Below are 13,409 nucleotides of genomic sequence, written 5' to 3' on the forward strand. Positions count from 1 at the left end.
ATTCCAATAGTGCCCACAGAGTCCACTCTCCCACTCCCTGGTGAAATCCCCAGCCTCCCTCTCTCATGCAGCATACAACGAGACCTCCTCCTCCTGCCCCTCCCATATCTCTACAAAGTTCAGCATCTGATTAAAGGGAATCCAGACCTCAGGGAAGACCTGGAGGAAAGCACACCCAACCTGGGTCTCACAGCGAAGAGCAGAGGAGCATGACCACCAGCCTGCAGGGATGAGAATGACCTGGGCAAGATGGGGACAAATGTGTCCCTCTCCATAGATGATGACAAGCCCACAAGGACATGGACTGAAACAGGAAGGATTTAAGTGAGGTACAAGAAAGAACTTTCTGATGATGGACATTGTTAGATTAGCTTACAGAGAGGAAGATCCCTTTTTTGGGAAGGACTCACATCCGATGGAAAGCCGTCGGCCACGAGTGGCTAAGAGGCAGCCCTCAATAGAGAATGGTCTAAATGACTCCATGCTTTCTTTCAATCCCACTCAGTGTCCAGACAAGGAAACTGAGTGAGTCCTCTGTAATCCCCTTAGCCATATTAAAGGAGTCCCTTTCCCTTATTTCTCTCACACAAGCAACCCCAGTAGGACAATCATATGGCTCCAGATTTTTCAAACTAGTACCAGCCTCCAAGCCTAAAACAAACAAACAAACAAACAAACAAACAAACAAAACTAAATTGTTTGAAGAAATCAAACATAGAAAACAGGTATCCTATACATGCATTTAAAGTTTACAATTTCTTAAGAGTCTACAAATTCGGGGCACCTGGGTGGCTCAGTGGGTTAAGCTTCTGCCTTCCGCTCAGGTCATGATCCCGGGGTCCTGGGATCGAGCCCCGCATCGGGCTCTCTGCTCGGCGGGGAGCCTTGCTTCCTCCTCTCTCTCTGCCTGCCTCTCTGCCTACTTCTGATCTCTCTCTGTCAAATAAAAAAAAAAAAAAAGAGTCTACAAATTCACTATCCCCTTAGATGAGAGAACGAGTCTTAGTATTTATGCAAGTCCCCATTAAAATCCAGTGATGGAGTTAGGTCAGACACTTGCCTCCAGGTCCAGGCATTTTCCAGGTGCTCTCCTAGAGAGTTTAGAGCTCTGAGTGCCCTGTGAATGCAGCCAGCATGCTGATGGTATTCTGAGGGGCTCTGGGACTAACCCAGCTGATATTAGCAAGTGCCTTGCTGATAGAGTAATCCTTTCCCCTACGTAGTTACTTGATGCTCAGGGAAACACATGCCATCCATTGTGGTGTTGGGGGAAAGGAACATCACAATTTGACGATGGAAACCAGCAGTGAGCACATAATAGGTCCTCGGAAAAACAAAGTCTCCGTGACAAGTGAAGCCAAGTGAGCATGGTCAGATTTAAATCAGTCAGAAGTAGTATTCAGGAGTTTTAATTCTTCCTGTTGAGAGTTAGTTCATCCTGGGAAATCAACGGAGACATTTTGTGCTTTAGCTATCAATCAAGACTCTTTGGGAACCCAACAATAAAGCAGTTTGAAGCAAAAGCTGTAAACTTGTTCATTTGTCTAGATCTCGTGATTCCCTGCTGGAAGTCAAGTCAAAGACATAAACAAGGAAATGTTCACTGCAGTGTTATTTGTAATGGAAAAAAATAAAAGTTGGAGAATAGCAAGAGGGTGGTCAAGTGAATTAAGCTACATTAATGCCCTGAAATACTGAGCCATCATTGGAAATGATATTATGAAGATAAATATCAATATGGCGAACTTCGATGTTTTCTATGATTCTTGAGAAAATTAAAGCCAAATGCCAGCAGTATCTATATCTATGCTGTGATCACACCAGGTACAACTTTGAACACACAAATATAAGCCTGGCAAGTTCAGGATACCAAAATGAGCATATTGAAAATAGTTACATCAAAGTCATGGGGTGGCTGATTTTTCTTTTTTTCAAATTGCTGTTTCAACTGGCAAGAAAACACCTTTTGCAGAAAAATTAAGTTTAGTAGCACAGGAAAATGTTTACTTAATATCAATGAATAAAAATGTGTATTTTAAGAAACATATGTGTTCATAGAGCTAGATGCAAACAAAATTTTAAAGACTGGATGACCTATGTAAAAAAATTACTAGCAATGTCTTGAAAATGTGGATAATAGATGATATTTTTTCTCTAAACTTTCTACAAAGACTGTCTCTTTTGAGAATTTTAAATATCAGTAGAAGATAGATAATAGATATGGATGGATGGATGGGTCAGGTTGGTGGATAACTGGATGGATGGATGGATGGATGGATGGATGGATGGATGGATAGAAGGATAGATTAAAAAGATGATAGATACGTCACTCGGCATCAGGGAAATACAAATCAAAACCACAATGAGATATCACCTCACACCAGTCAGAATGGCTAAAATTAACAAGTCAGGAAATGACAGATGCTGGCGAGGATGCGGAGAAAGGGGAACCCTCCTCCACGGTTGGTGGGAATGCAAGCTGGTACAACCGCTCTGGAAAACAGCATGGAGGTTCCTCAAAATGTTGAAAATAGAACTACCCTATGACCCAGCAATTGCACTACTGGGTATTTACCCTAAAGATACAAACATAGTGATCTGAAGGGGCACGTGTACCCGAATGTTTATAGCAGCAATGTCTACAATAGCCAAACTATGGAAAGAACCTAGATGTCCATCAACAGATGAATGGATAAAGAAGATGTGGTATATATACACAATGGAATACTATGCAGCCATCAAAAGAAATGAAATCATGCCTTTTGCGACGACGTGGATGGAACTAGAGCGTATCATGCTTAGTGAAATAAGTCAATCGGAGAAAGACAACTATCATATGATCTCCCTGATATGAGGACATGGAGAAGCAACATGGGGGGGTAGGGGGATAGGAGAAGAATAAATGAAACAAGATGGGATTGGGAGGGAGACAAACCATAAATGACTCTTAATCTCACAAAACAAACTGGGGGTTGCTGGGGGGAGGTGGGATTGGGAGAGGCGGAGGGGGCTATGGACATTGGGGAGGGTAAGTGCTATCGTGAGTGCTGTGAAGTGTGTAAACCTGGCGATTCACAGACCTGTACCCCTGGGGATAAAAATACATTATATGTTTATTTAAAAAAAAAAATTTGGAAGGGGAGGCGAACCATAAGAGACTATGGACTCTGAAAAACAGCCTGAGGGTTTTGAAGGGTCAGGGGTGGGAGGTTGGGGGAACAGGTGGTGGGTAATAGAGAGGGCACGTTTTGCATGGAACACTGGGTGTTGTGCAAAAAGAATGAATACTGTTACGCTGAAAAAATAAATAAAATGGAAAAAAAAAAAGATGATAGATAGATCTCTTTTCTCCCTTCCTCCCTCTCCCGTTCCCTCCTCCCTCCCTTCCTTCCAAATCTTTTTCACTGGGAGGAAATCAAGAACATAATTTTCCAAAAGCAAAGCAGGCAGTTACAAATGTTACAAGCCTCGGGTCTATTCAGCTGTTCTAGGATGGGATGGGATAGGGGATTTTCCTGCTGTACCCTTGCACCCATTCCTGACCTATTTACTACAGGTCTAGCTGGTGGGACTGAATAGCCATGGATGCATCACATTCAGCCTGAGCCCTGAGAACTAGACACACACAAAAGCTCTAGGGTGTTAGTATCCAGAGAAATGGGCAGGGAAATAGGGACCCAGGAGGTTTTAGGTCTTTATTACCAAGATGAACAGGAATACCTCAGACATTTATTTATTTATTGCTTCATATTTCTGTTGAGCAGCTACTATGTGTCTGTCCTGCTGGGGAAGATGCATATGCGTGGATGATTCCATTGCCAAGCAGTAAGGGCTGTTACCAAGGTCTACCCAAGACCCATGGGAGCTCAGGGACACCAGTGATGGCCCCTCTGCCAGGCAGGGTTGGGAACAGGTAAGCTGGACTTGGAGGGTTTGTGGGATGTCATCAGACAGGTGATGGGAGTGAGGATCTCCCCTGTAGGGTAAGAGCACTGGGTTAAACACAGAAGTATGGGAAAGGAAAACATCTCAGAGAACAATAGGCTTTTTGTGCAGTAGGCATCCAATGGTGGTTAGGGGGTGGCTGTGCAAGGCTTCTGGAAAGAGGAAGAAGGTTAGCCATAGGGGTACTCACATGGTGAGCTCAGCAAGGTGTTGTGCATCCTGAAGCTAATACAGTTGGGAAGCTGGGGATGGGGAGCTGGCATATGAATATATTACCGGAGCTAATAAGTGAGAACCATAGAAGCAGGAACCTCATTGCATTCATGTGACCCCACTTTGTGCTCACCCTGGGTACTGTGCACTATGAGCAAATACTGAAGGATCTTAAGGAAAAGTGAAATATCTACAACTACGTTGGAGAAAAAAAGGACAACTGTGCATACCCATCAATCCTCATCAGCCAAAGCAAAAGGTGCTCTTGTCGCTGGGGACAGGTGTGTTCTCCGAATGGGCAGCTAAAGCTCCTAAGTACTCTGGGCTTCTGGGCACAACTGTCTCACTCATGGCTGAGCAGAAATAAAAGAGCAGCCCCATCGCCTGCCTGTTTCCTGCCCTCCCAGAGGCAGGGACAATGGTCCTGTCCCCACAGTATGTCCTGGAATGAAAAATGCCCAGTTGGCAGTGCCGAGGGCCCATGTCCTGTGCAGACACTGCACGACGCATCCTCCAGACAGCTGATGGCCCTGAAGTCTGCCACTGCCAGCCAGCCACAGCAGTGGGCCTGGATGGCCATGACTTTGGGTTTCATCCGACTCTGACCCTGTAATTTCCTCTTTGCCCATTCTTTCTTTTCCCAGGGCTGTGAGAGGTAGGAATTGGACTGCATGTCGTCCCATGCCATGGTGAAGTGCTAAAAGAGGCATGAAGCCTCTAGACTCTTTGACTGATGTTGCCAACAAATGTATCCGATGAAGTGGAGGGACGCCAGCCTCCACCATCTGAGTGGGGTGAGCTACACTGCATCACCTCCCACCCTGGGCCTTAGTGTCCCGGCTGCACAGCGGGTGGATGGGTGACAGGACCCCACCTGGGATCGTGGGTGAGGATTAGCCCATAAAACTTGCCGTAAATTTCCCTACATCTATAACGTATTATGAAAGTAATGACTATAGATTATGATCAGAATTGAAGGATAAACATATGCCCATTTGGACCCTCCCAGAACCCACTCCTTGGCCCAGAGAGTCTGGGAGAAGAACAAGTTACAACTGCTTCCCCACGGAGAGAAGCCAGGCACGGCGACCCGCAAGGGGACTGAGTAATCATCAGCTTTTTCCAGGCATTTTTGGCTGGGATTTTAATCCTAAACCTCACAAGATGTTACATCTTTTAATTACCAATTCAGGCACTTCTCTGCCTTCTCCACAACATTCCACTGGGTTTTGAAAGCCAGTGATTTCTTGTTATACCACATCAATAAATGCATATTAACGGGAGAAAGCTAGATATTTTTCTAGATTATTTCAAAGGAGGGAAAAAATGTGGCAGCCTTAAGGAAGCAATTGGGCAGAACTTACGTCCTATCTTGAGAGCGCCTGATAATCACCTCATTCCACGTTGCAAGTGTGAAGTCATCCGGAGAAAATTGTTCTGCAGGTAGGTTATGAACTCGTTTTTTCTTTCAATATTCATGATAACAACACTGTTTCTAACATGTCAAATTAGGCTTTATCTCTTTATCATAATTCATAAAATAAACCAACCCTACAAGATAATTTTTTAAGATAAAAAAAATTGATAAAGTATTTTGACCAGTACTATAAAGGGGAACTGGGCATAATATCTATGGCTCCCTGGACAACCTTTTCTGTTTGCAAAACTACATTTCAAATGATAGAATGGCCATGGTACAAAAACATTTATTTAAATTAAATATTTTAGACAGATCAATATCTACAACCGTTCCAAAGCATGTGTAGTTCTTACAAAAAAAAAATGGAACAGTTTAGCTTAACGTCTGTGATAATGTTTTACAAGATTATTAATATACATTCTGGACTGCACCAGTCAATCATACTGTTGTGAATGATTCACTATTTATTACCAAATGTCGTATACAGCAATAGCATGAAGATTAATTATATCTTATAAGTAATTTAATAGTAGGACGTCTTGGAAGAAAAAAAAGGATCTCTCAACAATATAAAATATAAGCTAAAAATAGGATAATATATAAAACACTTACATATTTCATACAGGCAATAATAGGCTGGAATTAAAAGACAACAGTCTTTTCCCTCATTGCTAGGTATGTTCCTTCAAAGGAGGTTTGAGAGAAGGATGGAAATGTTTTTGGGGTGGGGTCAGGGCTCAGAAACATTTTCTGAATCACAGTGCAGTTCTGTTCTTTGGGAAGTCAGTATAGCAAAGGGGAAGTTGTTTTGAAGTGTTAGCCCATGATGTTCCCAAGAACCAGCTGTCTGGTGAGGAGACTGAATTCCCATCTCAGCCATAGGAATGATGTTTAGGATTTTTAAGCCAGGGGATCTTTGAATTCCTGGGCAACTCAAGGGTGGAGGAAGAACAGTGAAAAAGAGAAAAAGTAATCCCAGGAAAGGACAAAGGGGAGTCAGCTACAGTGAGAAGGAAGCTCTTTTTGCACCCACAGAGGGGAGAGTGTGTTGAAATTTTGCTCAAGAAATGAATATATTCAGATGGAGGTAAGTGATGTTTTTGTGTAGAAATTCTTTTTAGATTCCCTGCTCTTTGGGTCATTGGGAACAGGGAGTTAACAAGAAATTGCCAACATCAACAAGAGTATCTGATCTACGCTGCACAGACATGCATTTAAGGGTGAGCATGAAGGTGTGTGTGTGTTGTGCATGTCCCACACTGTATATGTTCAGGCTGTGTATATTCTCTTGAAATGTGTGATAAAAAAATAATTTATCTTTAAAAATGGTCTAAAAACCAGTGGCTTGAATTCAATCTCATTTTCAGTAGCACAGTCAATTCTAGTGGTTAATTTCCCAAATCAAGAGGAGTACTGTCCTTTCGAAAGACCACGATCATTTGGAAGGTAGTGCGAGTGCAGAAAGCTGTGTGTTCTTGGGCTGCACACACGGATTATCACCAGGCTGGACATTAATGAATTTACTAAGACAAACTTCGTTTTCCTTTTAATTAGCCTTGAAAGAATCCTAGATCAGAAAACCCCGGAGCAGAAGGTGCCTTAGATGTCAAGTCTGTCCCCAACTTTACAGACTGGGGTAGGGGCTGCAAGGGGAAAAGAACTGAGTGGGGGTCCCACCAGCGTCTGTGTCAGAAGCTGGAGAGGTGTGAAGGCCGCTGAGATTTTCACACCTTTATTTCCACGATGGGGACCCAGAGAAGTAAATGAAAATCTACCAGTTAACCATCTTTTTGGCAACTACCTTGCCTTATTATATTATATTGGTGTAGCCAATGAAAACCCATCTGAAGGAATATACTCAAAACGTAGGCGGCAGGGAGCTAAAGGGCACTCAGACCGGCAGAGCCCGGTTCTGCCCCGCTGACAGTTCAAACATGCACGCCCCAGGCCGTTGGAGGACGTCGGTAACACTGCGCGGTCACTTCTGCTCAGCGCGCGGGAAGGAGAGGCTGCGCGAGGCAGAGCCTGCCTCGGCCTCTTTGATAGGCTGTACTCTATGATACGCTGTAGCTGTTGTAATATGTGGCCGTGGCATCAGCCAGCACGGAGATAAGGCTGGTCTCTGTGGGGCCTGTTGATGTCACCTGGGAGACGGGGACATGCCCACTGAGGGCCACAGCCCCTGCGGCAGAGTCTGGGTGGCCAGGAGTGTTCAAATACTGGTCGAACTCATTCCGATCCATGTCCCCCAGGAGTTCCACCTGGCTCAGCTGATCCAGGGCATCAAAGCCGGGGTGTTCCGGAGGGGGGGAGAGCTGGCCCAGGTGGGCGGGGATGTTGGAGTGGAGTGGGTGGTAGGTGGTAGGAGAATAATAGGCAGGAGACGGGGGACAGGCAGGTACAGTGGACATCATAGAGACGCCCGGGGACTGGCCGAGGGCTAGGGAGCCCAGGGGATGGCCGCAGTGGAGGGGGCTGGGGGCGAACTCCGGTGAGTAAGCGGGCCCAGGCAGGTGGGGCATGTGGCGGGAGTGCGCATGCTCCTCCTGGCAAGGGGAGGAGAAGAAAGTCCGCTCCGACTCCAGTACTTCCAGGGGCGACATTTCCGGGGGCGTGGGTAGCCCGTATGGGTAAGTGTCCATGCTGCCCGGGGTGCCGCCGCCGCCTGTGGGCCCCTCGTGATAGCAGCCCCGCAGGCTGGGCAGGGCAGAGCCGGGGGAGTACTCACCCCTGTCCTCCTTCTCCCCCAGCGCCCCGCGGCCGCCGCTCCGCTTCTCCGGCAGAGCGTTCTGGTCTCGGGAGAGGGAGCTCAGGAGGAAGCCCGGGTCCACGCGCTTGCAGAGGCGCTTGGCCTGCTTCTTCCTTCGAGGGCGGTACTTGTAGTTGGGGTAGTCCTGCATGTGCTGCAGGCGCAGCCGCTCCGCCTCGTCCACGTAGGGTCTCTTCTGGGACAGCGTCAGCGCCTTCCACGACTTTCCTGCTCACACAAGTCAGAGAAGGCCCTTTTCAGCACCTGCGCGGCTTGGAGAGGCCGGTTCACCTGTGTCAGACGCTCCTGCCTCCCCGCGTCCACACTCGCACACGCCGCCGTCAGCCTCCGTCCCCATCCCATATCCCCATTCCACCCGCCCCCCCAACAAAGGACACAAAGGACACTGCACCCCTCGCACCCGGCTCCCATCCCAGATCCTGGCACTGTGGGGCCAAATCAATCTCTCCCACTTGCAGCCCGCAAAACCACTAAGGACAACTATGCACAGGGTCGCTTCACCTTTCCTATAAAAGCCTAAAAGCCGCTAATCACTCAAACATAAAAACAATGCGGGGTTCACAGTGAAAAGCCCACCAGACCCAAGGTCAGATGCTGGATAAAAATATACAACGACCGGGGCGCCTGGGTGGCTCAGTGGGTTAAAGCCTCTGCCTTCGGCTCAGGTCATGATCCCAGGGTCTGCTCCGCGGGGAGCCTGCTTCCTCCTCTCTCTCTGCCTGCCTCTCTGCCTAGTTGTGATTTCTCTCTGTCAAAGAAATAAAATATTAAAAAAAAAAAAAAAAAGAAAGAAAGGAAATAGGATCCTCATTTAAAAAAAATATATATACGGGGCGCCTGGGTGGCTCAGCGGGTTAAAGCCTCTGCCTTCAGCTCCGGTCATTATCCCAGGGTCCTGGAATCGAGCCCCGCATCGGGCTCTCTGCTTAGCTGGGAGCCTGCTTCCTCCTCTCTCTCTGCCTGCCTCTCTGCCTACTTGTAATCTCTGTCAAATAAATAAATCTTTAAAAAAATAAAAATAAAAAAATAAGAAAAAAATAAAAAATATATACAACGACCACTTTGATCTGGGCTCTTTTTTACCCTAAGTGGACCAAGTCTACTCATTTGTGCATTTTAATGAAAACTCTCTGCCTTTGCTGATTATCGCTGCCTCTCAGGAAGTGATGCTATATTTATTTATGGCATAAATCCCACAGGCCCTCTTGTGAGGGAACTCTGGGTTCAGTCCATCGTTTCACAGATGTAAGTAAATTACAGGATCTCACTTAGGGGAACAGACAGTTATCCCTCACATCTGAAGGTCAGTTAGGACCCTGCCATATGAAGCCCATTGCCAGCATGCTAGCCTCCGCCTGCAACATGCACAGTCACATGCACACACATGTGTGCACATGCACACAGGTGCACAAGCATGCACACATGCACTCATGATAAGGCTTCCTGCTCTCTACTTAATTAGTCGCCTGTGACTGTGGCCGGGGCCAATTGCGCAGTCACTGACTCTTCTCATAGAAGCAAGTTCTTTGACTTCCCTGGGTCTTTATTTTCCTCATTATAAAATGTATTGTGATATTGTCCAATTCAAAACTCTCTCTTTAAGAAGCATCTCACGCTTGTAACCGATTGGTGCAAAGTGCTGGTTTCACTTGGACTTTCTATTCATCCTTCCTTCTGTATAGTTTTATAAATTGTTTTAGCATCTCTCTCTCTCTCTCTCATCTGTCAGTACATTCATTGCACATCCCTCTGGCTGCTGCATTTCTGAAGGTCATTTCTGGACCCTTAGCTCCCAGGTGGATCCAGGGTTCTGCAACTTTGGAAGTCCCCTACCCCAACCTGACTCTAATGTATCCTGAAGTTTGAGACCTATTAGCTTGGAGGTAAGTACCCCATCCCCACTCCCTGTAAGGAAAGAAGCCACATGTCCCACCCAGAACCCTCGGCATAGGGCCCCATACAGAGCTCCGTGTCCTGTCACCTTGGTACCCGCACTGGCCGACTCTGCATGCCTGGCCCTCAGAGAGCACTGGAGGAGGGCAATTATTAAAGGGCACTCTACCATTGGGATGAAAGTTTATAACTATTGTGACAGACCCATCAATTAATATAATTAGGTGTCACTTAAAAGGGCAACTCCAAAAGTGTCAGGAACTCTGGGTTTAGGATTGGTCAGCAGCTCCCAGCCTGTGCCTGAGACTGCAAAGTTGTTGCAAGAGGCCTAAAATAGAGGCACACCCCACACCTTGTCTGTGGACTGAATTTAAAATGTGACTCTAGTTTCTAAGTGTACATAGATATCATAATATTAATAAAATAGTCATTTTAAATGCCATTAAATGTATTAACTGTTTTTATGTGCCTTTTTATTCATAGTATCCTAAAAATAGTAGTGCTACTAGGTGAAATTGTGATGTTAAAGACTGGAAAGCTTAGAGGCAAAAAAGTTGGGGACCCTTTACTAGGTCAGAAAGGAAAGGGCTGGGCAAGATCATGGGTGGAAGTGGATCATCATGCTGCCCCCTAGTAACAGGTGTAGGAAGTCCATATTTTTAAAAGCCCCTTGCCCCTTGCTATGCAGTGCTAGGCAGGAAGGAATCAGTGTCTTTCCTGCAAAATGAATTATAACCTCCGGAAGCTTAAGTGAGACTTGCCAACAGGGATCAGCTCACAAGAGGCATTTGTCAGGTAGGTCCTTTTGCCTTCCCATTCCCTGGGCTGCAGGCAGCCTCAGTCCCAAAAGGCTCCCCAGCCTGAGCTCCTCTCCCATCTCTGGCCTGGGCCTGCAACGGAAAACTCACTCTGTCCTGGTCACAGGAGCTGCGCTTGATCAAAAGGCACAGTGCCTGGGCCCATGAAAAAAAAATGTTGAAGGACCCACCAATAAAAAAAGTATTTTCATTTCTTTAAAAACCTGAAGAAAAAAATGAACTTTTAGGTAAATGCTTTACTGTTGTATATATTAATATATTTGTCTTTATACCCATACAGTATGAAATATAATTTTTAATATTTTTTATGAACAAAGGGGCTCACTAAGACACTGATCCACCATTGTGTCCCGGGCTTATCTAGCCAGGGGACTGGGCTATGCATGGGTAGGAGACTTTTGGAAACCGGCAGCTTTGAAAGGGCATCTACACTGCAGGAAGGACCCCTTCTGGGGGCTTGTAGGTTTAGCCAGAAGAAAGGTGGGTGACAGCCCTCACTCCAGGGTTTGGAGCTCTGGAGGGAAAAGAAAAAAAGCTCAGTTCTGGGGGGAGGAGTGTGGTTGGGGAGGGTCAGTCCAGCCTCAGGTGACCACATACTTCCCCTTGTCCCACTGTGCCTACAAAATGCTTTGAAATGTTTCCACAAGTTAAAATGAATAAAACCTCCGTGGAAGGGCAAAAAGGAGTAGAGCAGTTGAAAGTACGCAGCTCCAGACCTGGGAAAGAAGAAACCCCCACAAAAACCCCACTGGAACTCTAAATTTTCAGACCTGCCCTAACTCCTTTCTCTGGGCTCCTCTGGCCTGGCTTGTCTTTGTCCCGAGGCCCGCTGCCCCTCCTCAGCAGCCCTCTGGAAAGTGGCAGGCTTCAGGACAGACCTCAGTGGCCGCCCAGAGCGTCCCAATCACAGTATCTACCTCCTGCGATTGAGAAATACATTATCGAATCGAGTCTATGTGCGTATTTTTTGCTGTAGGTTTAATAATTAAGTTAAAGGATGCGTTCCTGCAAGGTCTCTCTTGACGAATATTAGTTAATAATAGTTAACAACCTCCTTCTGTGATTGTGCCAGTGGTAAATTCAGGGAATAGTGGGTTTCCCGCTTCGATATTCCGAGCAAACACCGGTTCCACCCAACCTCCGGTTTCCGTCCTGACCTGTGTGCGCGTAGGTCCCGGTAGCCCGGCGACCAGGGCCTGGCAGCTGTTGGCCCCGTCTGTCCCCTGGGTTCCCGCGAGTGGGTTTCCTGGCCCACCCCAGCAGGCCGCGCGGTTTCACTTTGGGCATCGTCGAGGTATCCCGGCTCTGAATCCCGGTTACTGTGCGCTTACCCACGCTCGCACAGATGCCCAACCTCGCGGGCACAGCGAGTGCGAGCACTCCCCAAGCATACCCACACGCCGGGTCCTACCCAGGCACCGCAACACGGCCCCTAGAAGCGAGCCCCTGGGATCCGCCTCTGCCCGCGCCCCCGGCCCGCCGACCTCCCGGGACGCCCCGCCCGCCCGCTGGCTTACTCACCCAGCATCTTGCTGAGCTCGGCGTTGTGCAGGTCCGGGTTCTGCACCGCCAGACGTTTCCTCTCGTCCTTGGCCCACACCATGAAGGCGTTCATGGGCCGCCGGATACGGCTCTCTGCGCCCTTGTCCCCCGGCGGGCGGGGGGCGGCCGGCGGCGACAGCCCATCCGACAGCTCCGCTTCCAGGGCCGGGCACTCGAGACCCTCGGGCCACGGATAAGCTCCCAACAGCGAGGCCATGGCCGCACGGGGGTCCCCTCGCTTCGCCTCGCAGGACAGGGGCTGACCTGGCCCTCTTACGGGTCGGGCGTCCAACTTGGCTGGCAGCCGCGGCCCGTCCCTTTATTTATCAGCTTCGTGCGGCCGCGTCCTCCAATGACTCTCGAAGGCGGCGCGGCCCCTCCCTCCGTCTAGGCTCGGGCCCACTCCCTGCGTCCTGGGCCACCGCGTCCCCGCTCCGACCTGCCAGGATGGGGATAAGGGAGGGAGGGCCACTTCCCCGCGCCCGCCCGGGCCCGCCCCTCTGCCTTCCGAGTCCCTCCCGGGAATCCGCCCCTGGCCGCCTCCCGTCCTGCCCGCTCTGGGTGCAGGTGTCGCAGAGCCAGGAGGCTGGCGCCGCCCGCAGTGCCGTCGCCCCGGAGCGGGAGCCAGACTCCAGTGCCCTGTCCCGACTGGCCGTGGCCTCTCCCAGCCACACTCCACCAGCTCCTCCCGCGTCTGGAATCCCATGGAGAACTGAAGCCAGACAGGTTTCGCTAGGCCAGGCCGGGTGGGAGAGGAATTGACCATGAATCCCCCCAGAGCAGCCTGTGTGAACCGTTCTGAAGAGAA

General features: G+C 48.4%; 1 protein-coding gene across 2 annotated transcripts; it reads right to left on the minus strand.

Moving 5' to 3' along the window:
- Positions 1-5,883: 5,883 nt before the first annotated feature.
- Positions 5,884-12,992, minus strand: SOX7 (SRY-box transcription factor 7). 2 transcript variants are annotated; one of them, XM_045986814.1, is made up of 2 exons: positions 12,581-12,992; positions 5,884-8,555 (listed from the first exon to the last, which is right to left on the minus strand). In XM_045986814.1, exons 1-2 carry the CDS (start codon positions 12,816-12,818, stop codon positions 7,633-7,635), a joined length of 1,161 nt encoding a protein of 386 aa, XP_045842770.1. In that variant the 5' UTR covers positions 12,819-12,992; the 3' UTR covers positions 5,884-7,632. The 2 variants fall into 2 exon arrangements, with proteins under 2 accessions (XP_045842770.1, XP_045842774.1); XM_045986818.1 differs by lacking the exon at positions 12,581-12,992 and adding an exon at positions 12,217-12,472.
- Positions 12,993-13,409: the final 417 nt, after the last annotated feature.

This window comes from Meles meles, chromosome 2 (assembly GCF_922984935.1).
Source record: "Meles meles chromosome 2, mMelMel3.1 paternal haplotype, whole genome shotgun sequence".
Classification (NCBI taxonomy): domain Eukaryota; kingdom Metazoa; phylum Chordata; class Mammalia; order Carnivora; family Mustelidae; genus Meles; species Meles meles.